The sequence below is a fragment of the Amphiura filiformis genome, chromosome 17, assembly GCF_039555335.1.
Source record: "Amphiura filiformis chromosome 17, Afil_fr2py, whole genome shotgun sequence".
NCBI classification, from domain to species: Eukaryota; Metazoa; Echinodermata; class Ophiuroidea; order Amphilepidida; family Amphiuridae; genus Amphiura; species Amphiura filiformis.
In genome coordinates, this window is record NC_092644.1 from 40,343,632 (window position 1) to 40,360,250 (window position 16,619).

Here is a 16,619-nt window from a genome sequence, read left to right on the forward strand (position 1 = left end):
AATTGTTGTCTGTGTTGAAAAAAAATTCCAGTGCAGTAGTTGTAGTCCTTGCCCCTATAATCTTACTTGTCACCAATGCACTATAATTTTTGAGAAAAATGAAAAATAGGCACAAAATCGACCAGGGGTGTAGTACACCCTTAAGGTACGGTATTGTCAATGATGACACAGAATTTGAAAAAAGACATTTACCCATAATTTTGCTCATTTTTGCCCTACAGACATGGTTAGCTCCTCATTTTATAAGTTAAATAATCACCTTTTTAAAACAAAAGGCAAATACCAAGCATGTAACATACACCGATGGTACCTGGTACATGAAATTATTGTGCACTCAATGTTCTCTGATGTTTATTCATATTTATTTTATATTTTTATTTCCATAAAAATCAAGAACATTACATAACATCAAAAAATATACAAACAAGATACATATGGAGCAAAAGGCTGGAAGATCCCAAAAGGACCTGAAAGTTAGCCTTATTTCCCATACCATATGTACCTCTGCTTCACTGTGTCAGTGTGTATGTTCAGCTCCCAAAGCAAGCTTGCCAGGCCCAGACTGTCAACAAACAGCGTTTGTGTAATCCTTTGTTTACTTACTGCATATCTGCAGTGCATTTGCTAGTCCATGGACTCTGTATACAGATTACACAAGTGACAAGTCATGTGATAACATATGAATTGCACTGGTCACTCGTTTATGTAGAGTCTGATATTATAAAGCCTTTTTGGTTTTTGTCGTAGTAGGTAAGGTTGATCAAATGAACAGCGAGAATGTTAATGAGTGATTGGGATGGTTAAGAAACAAACTTGTTCAAGAAAAAGGTTGCCAGCTTGGTCTGAATTATATTGGTGTACATGTATAAATGCATACATTTTATTAGGGTTTACATTCTAGGCATATATTGCCCAATTTACTGCCATGGCATTGTAATATAGCTTTAATATTTAAGCAAGGCCAATTCTGAATTTCCCGTAGCCCATCCATATTTGAAATTCATGCCGGCAGATGAATTTGTTATTGCAATTTTCAAAAAGAGTAAAAAGTTTTGCGGTAAAAACATTTTTCAACCGGAAATGTAATCTGCATGAATTGGCTTCTCATATTATACTCTTTATATCTAAACCTTTAGTAAACCAAATATCTGTTAGAAGACTGCATTTGATTTTGAATTTTGACTAATAATGAAATTGAAAATACTGAATAAATAAATTTTTAAAATGAAACAGTACTAGGTACCATGTTTGTTTTCAAATTAATGGGGAAACTCATATACTTTGCATGGCTTTATGTTAGATTTTGGCAACGCACATTTTTCTCTTCTTTTTTTCAGCTCGTAATTTTCCAGGAAGGTGTGACTGCTTGACATTATGGCTGATTTTGATGCTAAAAGTGTAAGTTAAAAACTGGATGAGATTTCTCAAAATAAGACTTTGGCAATTGTATAGTACTATTTTTCAGTTGAAGCTGCCAAATCAACCATTTTATCCAGACTATTTTAGAAAAAAGTGTACCGTACATCCGGGACCGTACATACATGATTGTTGTAGGCTATGTATCTAGGCGCATTGTTTTATCATTGTTTATGTCCTCGGTATAGCAGAATACTTGTTGATTGTATTTCATCAAAATAATATCAAAAATTATGATGTATTATTAATTGCTAGATTGTGGACCGTTCCCGGGCGGCCTTCAACGCAGGGAAATGCAAATCACTAGCAACAAGACTGGAACATTTGAAAAACCTGTACCGAATGATAGATGAGCATGAGAAGGACTTCTGTGATGCGATGAAAAGAGATCTAAACAAGGTGAGTAATGCATATGCAAATTATTTACTGTAAGCACTATTGAATGGACAGTCAAAAGATACATTACATACATACAGTGCAGTAAACTGTCAAATATTAGCTACCATAAGAGCTTGAACTGGTGAATGTGATCGTATACTACAGTGGGAATTCCAATGGAATGAACACAGCTTTCAACAGCTGTATTCGATCCAACCGCAATTGTATTTCACGTATTTCAAACTACAATGTGAATGCACATACAATACTAACCAATCACAAGTGCCTTGGCATGGTTGGATTAACTTCTGCGTTACGCACGCACACCCCCACACGCTGGCGTACATCATGCACACAGTGTACGCAAAAAATCGTCACGCTATGTCAGGCTGTGTTCATTCAATTGGAATTTCCACTGTAGTATGATTGTATTTAAAAAACTGAACTATTATTAATTTCTTGGTAATCAAGGAAAGCTGAAGCGGATCAGATTTAAAAGTTTTCCTAGTAACAGATCCGTTAGGTGTGTACATGCAGGATCTTTGGTATATTTGAATGTTAGAATTGGCCCTTGTGGAATAGCTCTAGTAAAGAGCCTCTGTCCACACACTATCAACTGTCTCTGCTGAGGTGATGGGCAGAGAACCCACAGAGCCTTTGCACTATCCACTAGCAATTGACTATCTATGCTGAGGTGATGGGCAGAGACCCCGGCAGAACCTCTGCACTACCCACAAGCAATTGACTGTCTATGCTAAAGTGATGGGCAGAGACACCCAATCGACACCCCTCTCACTCAAGTGGTACTGGTGGGTGTATTGCATAAAAAGACTGAATGATCATTATGTTTCTACAACATGCCATGGTTGGTTGCAGTCAAGTTAGCTCAATCGTTAAGGTGTTTGACTATGGTGCGAGAGGTTGCGGGTTCGAACCCTGGCGGTGCCTAGAACGCTCTCGTGAAAATTGAGTTAGCTTGAAATTCCCTGGACAAGGAACTCACTGCTAATTTGTCTCATTGTAACCCGTACAAAACTCGGGGAGCTGATCCTGGTTGCGATGGTTATTTGTGGAATGTCTAGGGTGTGCGCTCTTGAAGCAGCAAAAGTCCCTGAATGGTTGTTTAATGGTTTATCGAATGATGTGGGGCCATAGTGGTCAGCGACAACCTGTAAAGTGTGCTGAGGCTTGTGGATCAACGTCTAGGCGTTGTGCCTGTGCGTAGCGCACTATAAATCACTGCGCTTTTTTATTATTATTATTTTTTGTAACACTACCACTGGTATATAATGTATATCTTGGAAACTTTTTAATAATAATTTGCGAGTTTAATCTAATGATATTTCAATTTTATGTGAATTAAGCCAAAAACAGAGGCTCATATGGTTGAGGTCATGTTTGCAAAGAATGAGACAATAAGTGCCATGAAGGAGCTGTCTCATTGGATGAAACCAGAAAAGGTGAAGTACCAATACCATTGAGATGAACCCACCCACCTGCTCATATCCAGGCTAACCATGAATATTGATCTGCTCATAAAATTTCCATTCAAACACATTGTGTGTCAGTGCAGCAGAGATAATGCAGACTGTATCAAAATGATTGGTACCTATTAATAATAATTTCAAATTTGTGAGTTTAATCTAATGCTATTTCAATTCTATGTGAATGAAGCCCAAATCAGAGGCTATGATGGTTGAGGTCATGATGGCAAAGAATGAGATAGTGAGTGTTATGAAGGAGTTGTCTCACTGGATGAAACCAGACAAGGTGAAGTACCAATACCATCGAGATGAATCCATCCAGCTTTTCATAAGATATCCAAGCTATAGACCATGAATATCAATCTGCTCATAAATATCCATTCAAACACATTGTGTGTCAATAGCTGTCAATGCATCAGTTGTCTCAAAATGATTGGTACAGTGTTGATGATAATTTGTGAAACTTGGAAACTTGTTACTTATAATTTGGGAGTTTAATCTAATGTTATTTCAATTCTATGTGAATTAAGCCAAAAACAGAGGCTTTGATGGTTGAGACCATGTATGCAAAGAATGAGATAGTGAGTGCCATGAAGGAGTTGTCTCACTGGATGAAACCAGACAAGGTGAAGTACCAATACCATTGAGATGAATCCATCCATCAGTACCAACACCATCAACATGAACATCCAGATGAACATGCTCATATCCAGTGGAGATTGAATCATGAATATCTATCTCTTCATTTTTAAGATATCCAGTTTAACCATGAATATCAATCTGCTCATAAAATATCCATTCAATCAATGCAGCAGAGATACGAAAGTTTGTTCGGCTTATAATAGGCAATTATTCGTTTTTTGTTTTTACGCACACATAAATTCATAAAGTGTGCCCCTGTCACGCATTATGCAACACACAACTAGGGTATGCATGTGCTGCGCCCAACTGCATGCATGCCATTCTATATCAATACACAATGTTATGGGCCTTATTTTTTGGCCAATTTAAAGCCGAACAAACTTAAATTACGGAGCACTTGCTTGTACTATATTGTGCCACTCGTGTCTGACACCATCTGATTCTTATCAGAATGGCGTATCATAATCATACACAGAATATATTGCAGCTTGTGGGTGGTGTACCTAATTGTACAACATAACCATACTTGGGCAATTCAAATTACCATCTATTCAACCTAATTAGCACCCCTTCTGTGTGCGGACATTCTTGCGCAAACTTGTTTTGATACTCCCTTTCAGTGTACTTGAAAAACAAAATTGGGATGACCGTTGATAACATCTTTAAAACAAAAATAGTGAAAACATTAAAGTGTTATGACCCTTGTTCTACAGTTCTATTTTCAGTATTCTGAATTGTACAATGTTTTTGTCTGTGACAAAAAATTTCAGTTCAATTTTCATATCATAATTATTCTACAAATCGCCCCTTTGAAATGACTTACTTGAGACGTACCCAGCCCAGGGTGTCAATTGACCTTTTCAGTAAATCCCATAAGCCTTTGCGGGTAGACCTGAAATGTTGTCATTTGACATCACGTCAATGTGCACATCATTTAGCAAACATCGTTATTGTGCATTTCAAATCCATGAAGTGCGCAGTAATGATGTGTGCATCGGTGTTACAACATCACAGGTCTACCCACAAAGGCCAATGGAATTTACCGAAACAGGTCAATTAGGTCGTATATGGTGTCATGTTGTTCAACTGTGTCATCAACACTTGAGGTCACCCACCCCACTCCACCTCCACCCCACACACCATGCTAGGTACGATGAGTATGGTATAAATCATGCTAAACTATGTTATCATCACATCTCATTTCATTTCTTTCATGTATACAGCCATATACAGAGTGTATGGGTTATGAGATTACACTAGCCAAGAATGAGATCATTGGGTATTTAGAGAACCTATCACAATGGGTGAAACCAGAGAGGGTAAGTGCCAAGAGATTAGAACCATAGAGTATTTACTCGGAATTACCCTGTACGTAAGAAATGATATGGTAAATCCCCCCGCCATATTGGTTTGTCACACACAGAGAGCAAAATAGTATACCTCCACGGCAAAAGCCCAAAATTGAACTACAATTTGCATCTTTAAAATGAAGCAGGGGTTTTCCAGTTTTAGCCTTTTAACTAAAAACTGTGGTGTTCTTCGTCATATTAAAACATTGATCTTATAGGAAATGAGTCATGGAAGCCAGTAATCACATTTATATTTCCATAGGTGTGTGGTTCTTGAGTTATGGCCAATAATATAGTGTATCAAAACAACAATTTCGAGCATTTTCCCACTCCCGAGAAAAAGTATGCTCATGTGGCAGAAATGACCATATATGATATCAAGCCTTGGGATCTCCTTTATAGAACACATACCATTTCTCTTGTCCATCAGCTTTTATTTGTCTCAATATTTAAGTGCAAACACCACCAGGTCATGCTTACCCTCAGACCTGCCTTATGCTTAAGCAATTAACAACGGTTTGTATAGTATTTACACATTGGCACAACATACTACACACAGAACACAAACAAGCATCCACTTGAAATTTACTGGGCACATGGTGAAATAATCAGGAGGTACATTGATTTGCCCTCCATGAGTGACAAGCAAACATGGTAGTGTTTGGGACTCTTAGGTCACACAGACATTCATCAGGTGATGTTCATATGAGGAGAATGACAAGTGGTGATTTACCTGCATTTTAATTATCCATGTTGTGCATATAGTAACAGCATGAGGCATTTCCCATGCTTTGAGGCTTCCCTTCACCCTATTCAAAACAAAATATCATGGAAGTTAAACTTTAAAATCCCTCATTCATCACTCATATTACATTACAAACAAGAGCGTGCTATCAGGGTTAGAATTTTGACAAGAATGGACGACGAGAATCCATTCTCTCCTGAATGGAATTTGCTGAATCCAAACAGATTCTTGTAAACATTTCAAGCCTACACACTTGCTCAATGTTGAGATTCTACAGATTCTTGTCAATTCTGTTGCCAGAATCCAAACAAATTCTTGTAAGATGGAACAAAATTCTACCCCTTTGCCATATCATTGTCACCTTTTAAAATTGCTAAAGATCCATATCACATTCATGTGACAAAACTTGTGTGCAAATTACTGATTTTTCTCCTTATTTTATAACAATGTTAAAGTGTTCAGTTCACATTGATCTGAAGTTTCTAATGAACACACGTATCATTGACTTGCAGTTCTGTACAAATTTTCACTTTGTTTTAAGATAAGTCAGTAACATATTGATCTGACATCAGAAATGGCAAGTGTGTGTCAAGTATTGGATGCTTCATTAAGGGATAGCTTTAAAACTCAACCACCAGTCAACTGACAGAACCAGTGGTTTACCATGTACTTCTGTTACACACAATATACACCAGGCTCATTTGTGGGTTCTATCAGGGCCCCGGTGTCTGACTGGCAGTTAGGTTAGAAGTTACTCCTATGTGGTGATTTATTCAATATTTGCATGTCATGAACAGGAGACCATGATAAATCCTAATTTTTGGAAAATATGTTGAGATTAAATTTGTCTTTTTCCAAAACATTTGTGAATACTGCCATTTCAAAATCAGATAATATATTATGACAATATTAATTTAGGGATGACTTCAAAACCCAACCGCTGACACCCTGGCATAACCGGCAGTTTAACCATATTCTATTCCGCATACTATTGATCCAAATAAACAAAACCAGGTCCAATCACTGGTTTTGTTAGGGTGTTGGAGGAGGACCGACAGTTGGGTTTTGAAGCCATCCCATATCACATACGAAATAATGATGACACTTTTCTTGCCTTACCACACAGGTGAAGAAGCCTCTCTTCATGCTGGGTCAAGATGCATACATCCGTCGTGAACCACTGGGTGTGGTTCTTATCATCGGAGCATGGAATTATCCCTTTCAATTGACCATCCATCCTCTCATTGGAGCTATTGCAGCAGGTAGGCCACCAGAAGAATATCTTTGTCAAAAATTACTTTTCAAAAATATGTGGTCCAATCAAGCAAAATGAGTGTTGCAAAAGTTATGTTTGAGTTATGGGGTGATTTTCCATTCTAATTCGGTCTATTCATGATACGATGCGCCTAGAGGTCAAAATACGCGGTGCATAATGGAAAAATGTTGACATCCAGAGCCAGCATAATAGGGATACAACACAGGAACATAATGTCATTGTGTTTAAATGTCAATATAATGATGTTACACGCAAATGCGTAGTAAAACAGTAATATACAATTATAGTAGATCCATTTTCTATCTATTGATTACATTGAATTCTTCATGGAGCTGTTTTCAACATTATTATTATCACACACACATGAAAATCCAGTAGTGGCTAGAACAACAATGAGCAAGGTCAAAAATTGGACTGGTAAGAGCAACTGCTGGTGGCGCATCGTATTGTGAATCACCAGAATTATGATGTATTGTTAGAAGAACCCACATTTGTCAACTATAACTGTCTTTTGTATGGCATACTTTCAGGGACTGCCTTTTGAAAAAGAGAAAAGAGCTGTAGAATGCTCTTCTGGTCTTTTCAAGAAGAGCTTTTAGAAGAGATGTTTGCACCTGTGGACATTAAAGCATAAAGAATTTAATGAGTCATCTAGAGGAGCTATAAATCGCTTTTGCAAATGCAACTTAAGGTTGGTCTGAACCCTAGAATTATGAAAACTTTCGGGCCTCATAACTGCTATATTATTAGTCTAAACAATATAAAAGTATACATTTTTAGAATGGAAATGACTTGATGAATTCATCTGTGAGGTCCAATTTGGGCCAAAATGCTTATTTTTGGAGAAAATCCCCAAAAACAGTTTTTTTAAATTTTTTTATTAATTTTTAAAAACTAGATAAATATCTAGGGACCGTTTTTTCATTTTTTTGAATTTTGACCAACTTCACCAAAAATATTTGAAATTTGGGCAAAAATCAGGCTTTTTTATGATTTTTTTGAAAATGTTGTATTTTTTGACCATTTTTGGTGCAAATTTCTCAAAGTTGGTCAAAATTCAAAAAAATAAAAAAACGGTCCCTAGATATTTTTATCTAGTTTTTAAAAATTAATAAAAAAAATTTTTTGGCCAAACAATTTTTTTGTTACGTTGCACGAAAAAATTTGGGTCAAAAAACCTGTTTTTTTGGAATTTTTTCCATAAATGAGCATTTTGGCCCAAATTGGACCTCACAGATGAATTCAGCAAGTCATTTCCAGTCTAAAATGTATACTTTTATATTCTTTAGACTAATAATTTAGCAGTTATGAAGCTCGAAAGTTTCCATAATTCCAGGGTTAAGACCACCCTTAAGAAGAGCTGTAGAGGAGTGATTGCTCTCACTCCTCTCAAAAGGCAGTCCCCGACTTTGATGTAGACCCTCCTTCAGGCCTGTGGATAATGACTGTAAATGTGGAGGGGTGTCACACTATTTTAGGTTTTGTAGTAGGCCCCTGTATTTCCATTACCCAGAGATGGAATCAAGACTGGGGGACAGTCCAACTTTGATGGTATTTTACTTCAAACTAAAGCAGAGTAGAAGTTGTTTATCAAGATGCAACAATTATCTCTTCAAAGCATCGCTCTCATCTTGTTTGATCGAAACACATGTAACTCTCAGCTTATGATGAAATCAAATCCAAACTTTTGATTTAAAAACATAATATGCGAACAAATAAAAGTCAACTAAAAGGAGTCATGTGCTAGATAAAATCCATCGTCAGCAATTCATTTGATATTCCCGCCCATTTACTGTAATAACAGAAATTGTTCACCCCTTGCCAATTTTGATCTGTTTTTACTTGTATTTTGGTGAATTTAAACTTCCTTCAATAGACAAATAATATATTTGCAGGTTTTATTTTCATGGTAGCAGTTCGGATCTCTAAGAGCGTAAAAATAAATGTTGTGCAAAAAAAAAATCTGCTTTTACAGTAACAGGCTACAATATAGTGAAAATTTAATTTTTATCATAACTAATATTGTTTACTCTCTTAAGGTAACACTGTTATTATCAAGCCATCAGAGCTAGCAGAAGAGACAGCCAAAATTCTTGCTGATTTGCTTCCAAAATATCTGGATAGTGTAAGTCTGATAATTTTTTTTATCACCCTGTCATCATATCTTCCTTTCCATAATTGGGCTATCCCAGTTGACATCTAAATATTCCACATGGAAGATATATGACCGTAATCTCCCACACAGGGAGTGTAGATTTCAAATGGAGTCACCCATTCAGATAATCCTATTTTAAATTCACACCCCCTGTGTGGGAGATTAAGGTCATGTCTTCCATAGGGGGTGTATGGATTTCAACTGGAATAGCCTATTAAGAGAAGCAACTCTTAAGAAAATTTCATGAATTCAGCAAATTGAAATACTTTTCATGAAATATGTTTTCAATTGAAAAAATTGAATCGTAAAATTTAGTTTTCATCGAGCTCAAGAAATTTAGCATCTACAGTGTGATTTTTTTCCTATTTCAGGCCTAACATTTCATGGGGGTTATATGATAAAAATATGAGCTTTCACCTGATACCAAAATTTGCATTTGGTATGGTAAATTGGAAGGATGAGGCTACCAACCACACCGCCTTTAAATTAGGCCTGAAAAGATTTGTATTGCCTTTTTTGACCGACCCTAAAATCTGACAAATAGTGTCATGTTTTTTTGTGTTTTCCTGTTCAAATTTGGTATAAAATACACAAAAATGTTGTGAAAATGTTTTGCCTGATGTAATTTGTTCTACACAACTCTGATGTATCAAAAGCCTAAGAAACCTTATAAATCATTGTTTACCATGGTATTTTGTGGTGAACTTGCATTTCTCAGGGGTGGAATTTCGTAAAGTGCCACAGGAGTCCAAGTGGATTCTCGCAAGAGAGTTTTGCGAGAGTCCATGGATTCCCCGTAAATGGATTCTCGTTGTACAATCTTTCGGGAGTCCAAAAGGTATTATGTAGGCCTACGTAAAATGCATTCAAACAAACAAACTAACAAATAAACTAACAAAGTTAAGTTTTTTTAAAATATATGTGTCATCATACTCTCACTTCCATATATGTCATTGCATCTTTGGCGACTTTTCCTTTATATTTTCAGGCTTTGAGTTTAAAGGCGTGTTGAACTTAAACGTAAGTTCGCTGAGCCGATCATTTCCAGCGAGAGTCCACATGGACTCTCGCAATAGGACTTTTACGGGAGTCTCTGCGAGAGTCGACTCTCGGACTCCCGAGAAATTCCACCCCTGATTTCTTGATATTGTATGTGGCAAAAAAGAAAGAAAAGTAAACCAACTGACCATCCCTGACTTTGGAGCTCTGAGGGGGGAGGGCAATACAAATTTTTTCTAAGCCTTACATGTAGATGCAGCAATAGAGTAAGATAAGTAGGTTCCAAGTAGAGTTTCTTCCACTGATTCGGAGACATGCCGCAAAATAAGGCCATAGGCCTAAATATAATGTTGTGTCTTCACTGATGAAGACCTTAGCATCGCTGGATGCAGATGTTTTTGTTGACTTGGAACTTTTGCCGTGTTCAAGGATTATGTCCGACACAGCATTATATTTAGGCCTATGGCCTTATTTTGCGGCATGTCTCCGAATCAGTGGAAGAAACTCTACTTGGAACCTACTTATCATAACTTTTCATGCCGACGTAGCCACCTCTACTTTATTAACTTTTGCAGCAATAGAATAAGGATATGCAACATACAGATTGTGAATACCAGACATTGATTCTGATGAATTTCTTTTTGATTTTAGGACTGCGTCCAAGTCGTCAATGGTGCAGTGAAAGAAACCACAGCTCTGTTGGAGCAGAAATTTGATCACATTTTGTACACTGGTAATTCTGTGGTAGGCAAGATTGTCATGGCAGCAGCTGCTAAACACCTCACTCCTGTTACACTGGAATTGGGAGGTAAAAGGTGAGTTCAAATCAACAAGGTTCAGATATGAAAGAATGAACAGTTTACCCGGGAGTTTACAAACCCAAGTGTTACAATTAAACAAGACAACAAACACAAGTTCCGACTGGTACACAACACAACTTGAAAAAAAAAGCAAGGAAATGTGCCTTATAGCGTTCAACCTATCAACCGCGGACTGATTTATGATCACTGATATGGGAAGCTCTCTCAAATTTTTGCATTTTTAGGTTATTTGCAGCTCATTCCACACATTTAGAATGCAAGGAACGGTTCCTGTGCAGTCTACGTTAGAATGAAAAGTACCATGTAAATGTCCCTGTTTGAAGATGATTAAAAATGCATACCGTATTTTGTCAAATAGTCACCCCCCTCAAATAAACGCCCCCATCACTTTTTTCAACCAAGATGTTTCGAAAATGCCGATATTTCCATACTGTCTTGTGTAGTAAGCTTACCAAGCTGCCCACATGGTCGATAATAGCATCAATAATTGACGAAAATCTGGATCAGAAACCCGGAAGTGAACTAGAAGTCAGTGTTTCTAGTTCATAGTTCGTCATTTTAGCGTGAATTTTAAGTTTACCTAATGATTTTAACGGGAATTATCGTTCTAAAATTGACCTTGAATAAACGCCCCCGCCCCCTTTTGAAAATGTAATACCCCGGGGGGCGTTTATTTGACGAAATACGGTATGTAACCATCATCAAACACTGACAATGACATACATATTGAGTTTTATTTGCTTTGCCACAAATAGACAAATTATGATTTTCTCGGCATTTCTGCCCACTTATTCAATTTTATACACTGACCCGACACAACTAATTGCGAACAAAGTTTGTAACACATTTTCCTGCTATTTGCAATCCATCAGCTCAGCAAGCGTGGACAACCGTGGTTCTTCTGTGTCCACTATTGAAATACTTTTTTATGTGTGTGTCCCTGATCGATAGAGTTTATAAGAGTACACAGAAACACATACCACTTGGATATATTTTGAGGTGTATTTGTTCAGAGCTGTAGCCCCAACCCCCCAAAAAAATGCCAAAGGCCCAAAAAGTCCCATTTGCGAGTGTGGCGAGCAAAGAAATATAATTTTTATGCCGTTTGGTCAAAAAAGGTCCAAATCTGACCCCAGTCCAAAAAGGTCCAAATTTTGAAAAAAGGTCCACTTTTTCAAAATCAGCAGCCCCCAAAATAAATACTGGCTACGGGCCTGTATTTGTTATACAAAATACATGTATGTTTAACTTTTTCATTTGTTCTTCAGCCCTGTGTTTGTTGACAAAAATTGTGATATCAGCACAGCAGCTCGGCGCATCACATGGGGCAAGTTTGTTAATTCAGGTCAGACTTGTATCGCACCAGACTATATCTTGTGTGAGGAAGAAGTGAAAGATCAGCTTGTACAAGCCATCAAGGATACTCTCAAGGAATTCTATGGAGAGGTAGGTTTGAAATTGGATATTACATAAATAATGAACAATATATTCAATTGTACACATTGAATGAAATGGATTATATAACTCATACAAAGATTCTTATCATTTGATTGGTCAATTAATTGCTATTGATTATTTTTGCCATTTTTAGAAAAAGACTATTGCACTCTGCACAAGTGCAATAGTCTATTTTCCATTGCACTCATGCACAGCTACCTTGGCCATGCTGACAAATGCGAGCGTATAGAGCACACGGTGACTACCTCAACTCACTGTTTATGAGTGTAGGTGTCACTTCTAAATTAAATACACTTTAGGCCTATATATATTTTTTAACTTATTTTGTTTTCCTGGTGATTTATAAAATTAAGTGGAAGAAAAGGAACTTATTTATGAGTCAGAGTTACATAAAACAAATATTGAATGTTTTTATTCGTTCAATGGAAAGAATATTTTCACAAGGTGAAATATGGACTGTTCCATTCAACTCGGCAAAGCCTCGTTGAATTGAACAGTCCATATTTCACCTCATGGAAATATTCTTACCATTGTACACATAAACATTCAGTATTTGTTTAATATGTCATCTTTAGCCAGGGAATAATTTCCTTGCCTTGTGTGCACAAATGGGTGGAAATATACCAAGTCTGGTGAAAATTTCTGGGTCTATTTCTGCAGAGTGAAGTGACCCAGAAATTTTTGAGCAGTCAAGGAAATAAAGATACATCTCCTCCCCCCCCCCTCTTATCAAATAACTTTGCACGCCACTGGCATGTTTTGTAACATTTTCAAATATGATATGTAATAAATTGTAACATTTGTAGAACGTATGATCCATTGTAAATGTCATTAAGCCAATGTAAAGTTATTTCCTTTCAACAGGACCCTCAGAAATCTAATGACTATGGTAGGATCATCAATGAAAGGCATTTCAAGTAAGTGTTAGATATTTTAAGACTAAGAACATTACATTTCTCAAATTCAAACATAATTTCTTGGGGTCTCCAAGAACATCAATCAGAGAGTTTATTTTAAGGGGGTACTACACCTCTGCCCAATTTTGTGCCTATTTTTGCATTTTTCTCAAAAATTATAGAGCATTGATGATAAGTAAGATATGTACATATTATAGGGGCAAGGACTACAACTACTGCACTGGAAATTTTTATTTCAGCACAGACAACAGTAGTGGAGTTACAGCCAAAAATGAGGGAAAACCAATATTTGATCAATAAATCAATAACTACGAGGGGCGGTCAAAAAGTTCGTAGAACTCGGTATGTTACTTTGTCGCACGGTATTGAATTTGGTCTCATTTGAAAGCTTGTTCCTTCAAAACATTACTGCAAAGATATTATAATTTTGCATCACTATTATGTGGGCAGGACACTCTTCAGAGGAAGCCTACCTCCATGAATTCACAGGTACTACCAGAAGTTAATACAGGGTCATTATGGAAATTTCTCCGAACGGCGGTGAAAACTCAAATGAAATTTAACAATGTGCAGTTGCTGTAAATGGTAATCAAGTCCTTGATATTCAACAGCAACGAAATGGTTCTTAGAGTTCAAGAATGGAATGAGCGTCCTTGAAGATCATCCAAGGTCCAAAAGACTTGCTGACGTCACCACTAACGATATACGTGCTGGTACAGTGGCATTGATAATGGATAAAGAGCCAAAAAAGAAAGATGGGATAGCCTCAAAATATGATAACTCTGTTGAATGTGTTTTCAACATTAATCCATTAACATTGGGTATTCCAGGATGTCTTCTAGATGGGGTCCCAGAATCTTAATGTGCAAATTTGATACCAATTGACATATTCAGGGCCACACCTTCTATACACTTAGAATGAGGACCGAGGCAAGTTTAATCTATATGTGGCTAAAGGTGATAAAACGTACATTAATCACCCGAACTACGAGAGCATATAGTGGAAGCACATGGATCTCCCACCCCTAAGAAGATCATCACTCGGTCACCATAGTGCAAGGTCTTCATCGCTGTTTCTGAGATCTAGGGGGAGTCTTGATGACAGATCATTTGCCAAATGAAAGTACAATCATAGGCATATATCATACAATTTTGATAGCAAAATTGAGGCAAGCCGTCATGTGAAGAAGGTTGATGGTAGGAATATGACTGTTCTCGGATTGTGTCCTGTACGCTATTCTTAGTTTGTCAAGCTGCCATTCACGACAGAGGGGTCAGTTAACTAAAGTAACCACATTTGGGTTCAGGCATGGCCTCCAGTTAGTGAAACCTATTTTAAAATTTTAAGTCCTAGCTTCATAATATCAGGTTTGCTGGTGATCAATGCTGGTGAGCCTTCACTGAAGAGTGGCTCAAGGAGCTATCGGAAGACTTCCATTTTGTTGACATAGAAGGTTTCACGAAAAATTGCGACGGGTGCATTAAGGTTTGTAGTGACCATGCTCAAGAGTGAGATAGAAAGAATTTAGCTAGTACTCTTTTAAGTACCTTGTTCTACGAACTTATTGACCGCCCCTCGTACTTGCATTGAGTTGCTGAATTTTCAGTGCAGTAGTTGTAGACCTTGCCCCTATAATGTACATATCTTACTTGTCACCAATGCTCTATAATTTTTGAGAAAAATGCAAAAATAGGCATAAAATTGGCCAGGGGTGTAGTACCCCTTTTAGCAATCCAGAATAATTACCTTTATCTGTAAGGTTATCATTTTGTCATTTTATCCATAAAGGCTCATCATAACTATACAGGGTTGTTTGATTTTAAATCACACCAATTTAAATCACTTGAATTTTTTTTTAAATCACTGATTTAAATCAACTTTTTTCATTAAATTTCATTTTTGATAAATATAAGTTCATTTCTTTCTTAAATTGACTGTTTTACTTCATTCCTAATGTTTCTACAACTTTTGGATACAATTAAAATACCTCTATGATGTCACTTCATCTATTTCTAAAAATTCATTTTCAAGGTGCAGAATTCAACAGGTTTTTTCCCATGATTTTGCCAATTTTTTTCTTTGAAATTTTCACATGTAAAAACATGTTTCGATTTTTTTTGTAAATACCTGGTAGGATTGTGCATTTGACTAGCATTCCACTGGTACTCTTTTGACTTTATCATGGGGTATAGCCGTTCTTGGAATAAAAAAATAAAAAAATTGATATAAATAAAAAAAATCTGATTTTTTTAATTTTTTTTAAAACCCAACAAAATCAACAACCCCGAGAACTAAATACTCGTATGGATATGTGCAATGGTAAAAGGTAAAGATAAACTGGGAGTCACACTTAATAATAGTAGAGCTGAACCAAAATGACTTTTGTCTAGTGAACCGATATTGATGTTCCTAATCTTGGCAGATATCCGATCTGATCCGAAACTACTTGTTATTCAAGTTTGCAAAGTGGAGAAATACTGCTACTACAAAAAAAAGTTATTTTAAAAGTATTTTTGTCAAAGCTAGGTAAAGTTGTACATTTCAATTACTTTTGCTTCTATTGAAGAGCTAACAATGTGTTCCTGGCTGATCAATAGAAGCAACAGTAATAAAAACCTTGAATAATTAATAGTTTAGGGTCTATAACTTTCCTTTTTTTAATTTTCGTAAAAATCAGATTTTTTAAAACATTGTTTTACCGATCCAATAATGAATATTCTACTAATCCACATATCAGTACTGATCCGATAACCGATTCGATAATTGGTTCTGATCCAATAATCGGTTTAGCCAATAATCTGTTCAGCCCTCTAGTACAACCCCAAGTGCTCGGTTCTCTACATAGCTCTATACATGTAGTGATTATGCCAGGATTTTCCATGTAAATTTGCTGCACATGAGTCCGATTCCTTCCCAACATAAACCGGTATCTATTTAAACACCATGATATAGAGGAGCAAAGCAAATAGATACATGTA

At 36.6% G+C, this 16,619-nt stretch overlaps 1 protein-coding gene across 6 annotated transcripts in view; it reads left to right on the plus strand.

Annotated features, from left to right (window-relative positions):
• Positions 1-16,619, plus strand: part of LOC140137791 (aldehyde dehydrogenase family 3 member A2-like) — a 47,739-nt gene that overhangs the window by 8,735 nt on the left and 22,385 nt on the right. For all 6 annotated transcript variants that reach the window (XM_072159560.1, XM_072159557.1, XM_072159558.1 and 3 more), the window contains exons 2-9: positions 1,338-1,398; positions 1,672-1,815; positions 5,144-5,239; positions 7,141-7,276; positions 9,330-9,415; positions 11,096-11,259; positions 12,534-12,711; positions 13,588-13,640. In XM_072159560.1, coding sequence (XP_072015661.1) covers positions 1,375-1,398; positions 1,672-1,815; positions 5,144-5,239; positions 7,141-7,276; positions 9,330-9,415; positions 11,096-11,259; positions 12,534-12,711; positions 13,588-13,640 — 881 coding nt within the window. In that variant the 5' untranslated portion in view covers positions 1,338-1,374. The remainder of the gene's footprint in view (positions 1-1,337; positions 1,399-1,671; positions 1,816-5,143; positions 5,240-7,140; positions 7,277-9,329; positions 9,416-11,095; positions 11,260-12,533; positions 12,712-13,587; positions 13,641-16,619) is intronic.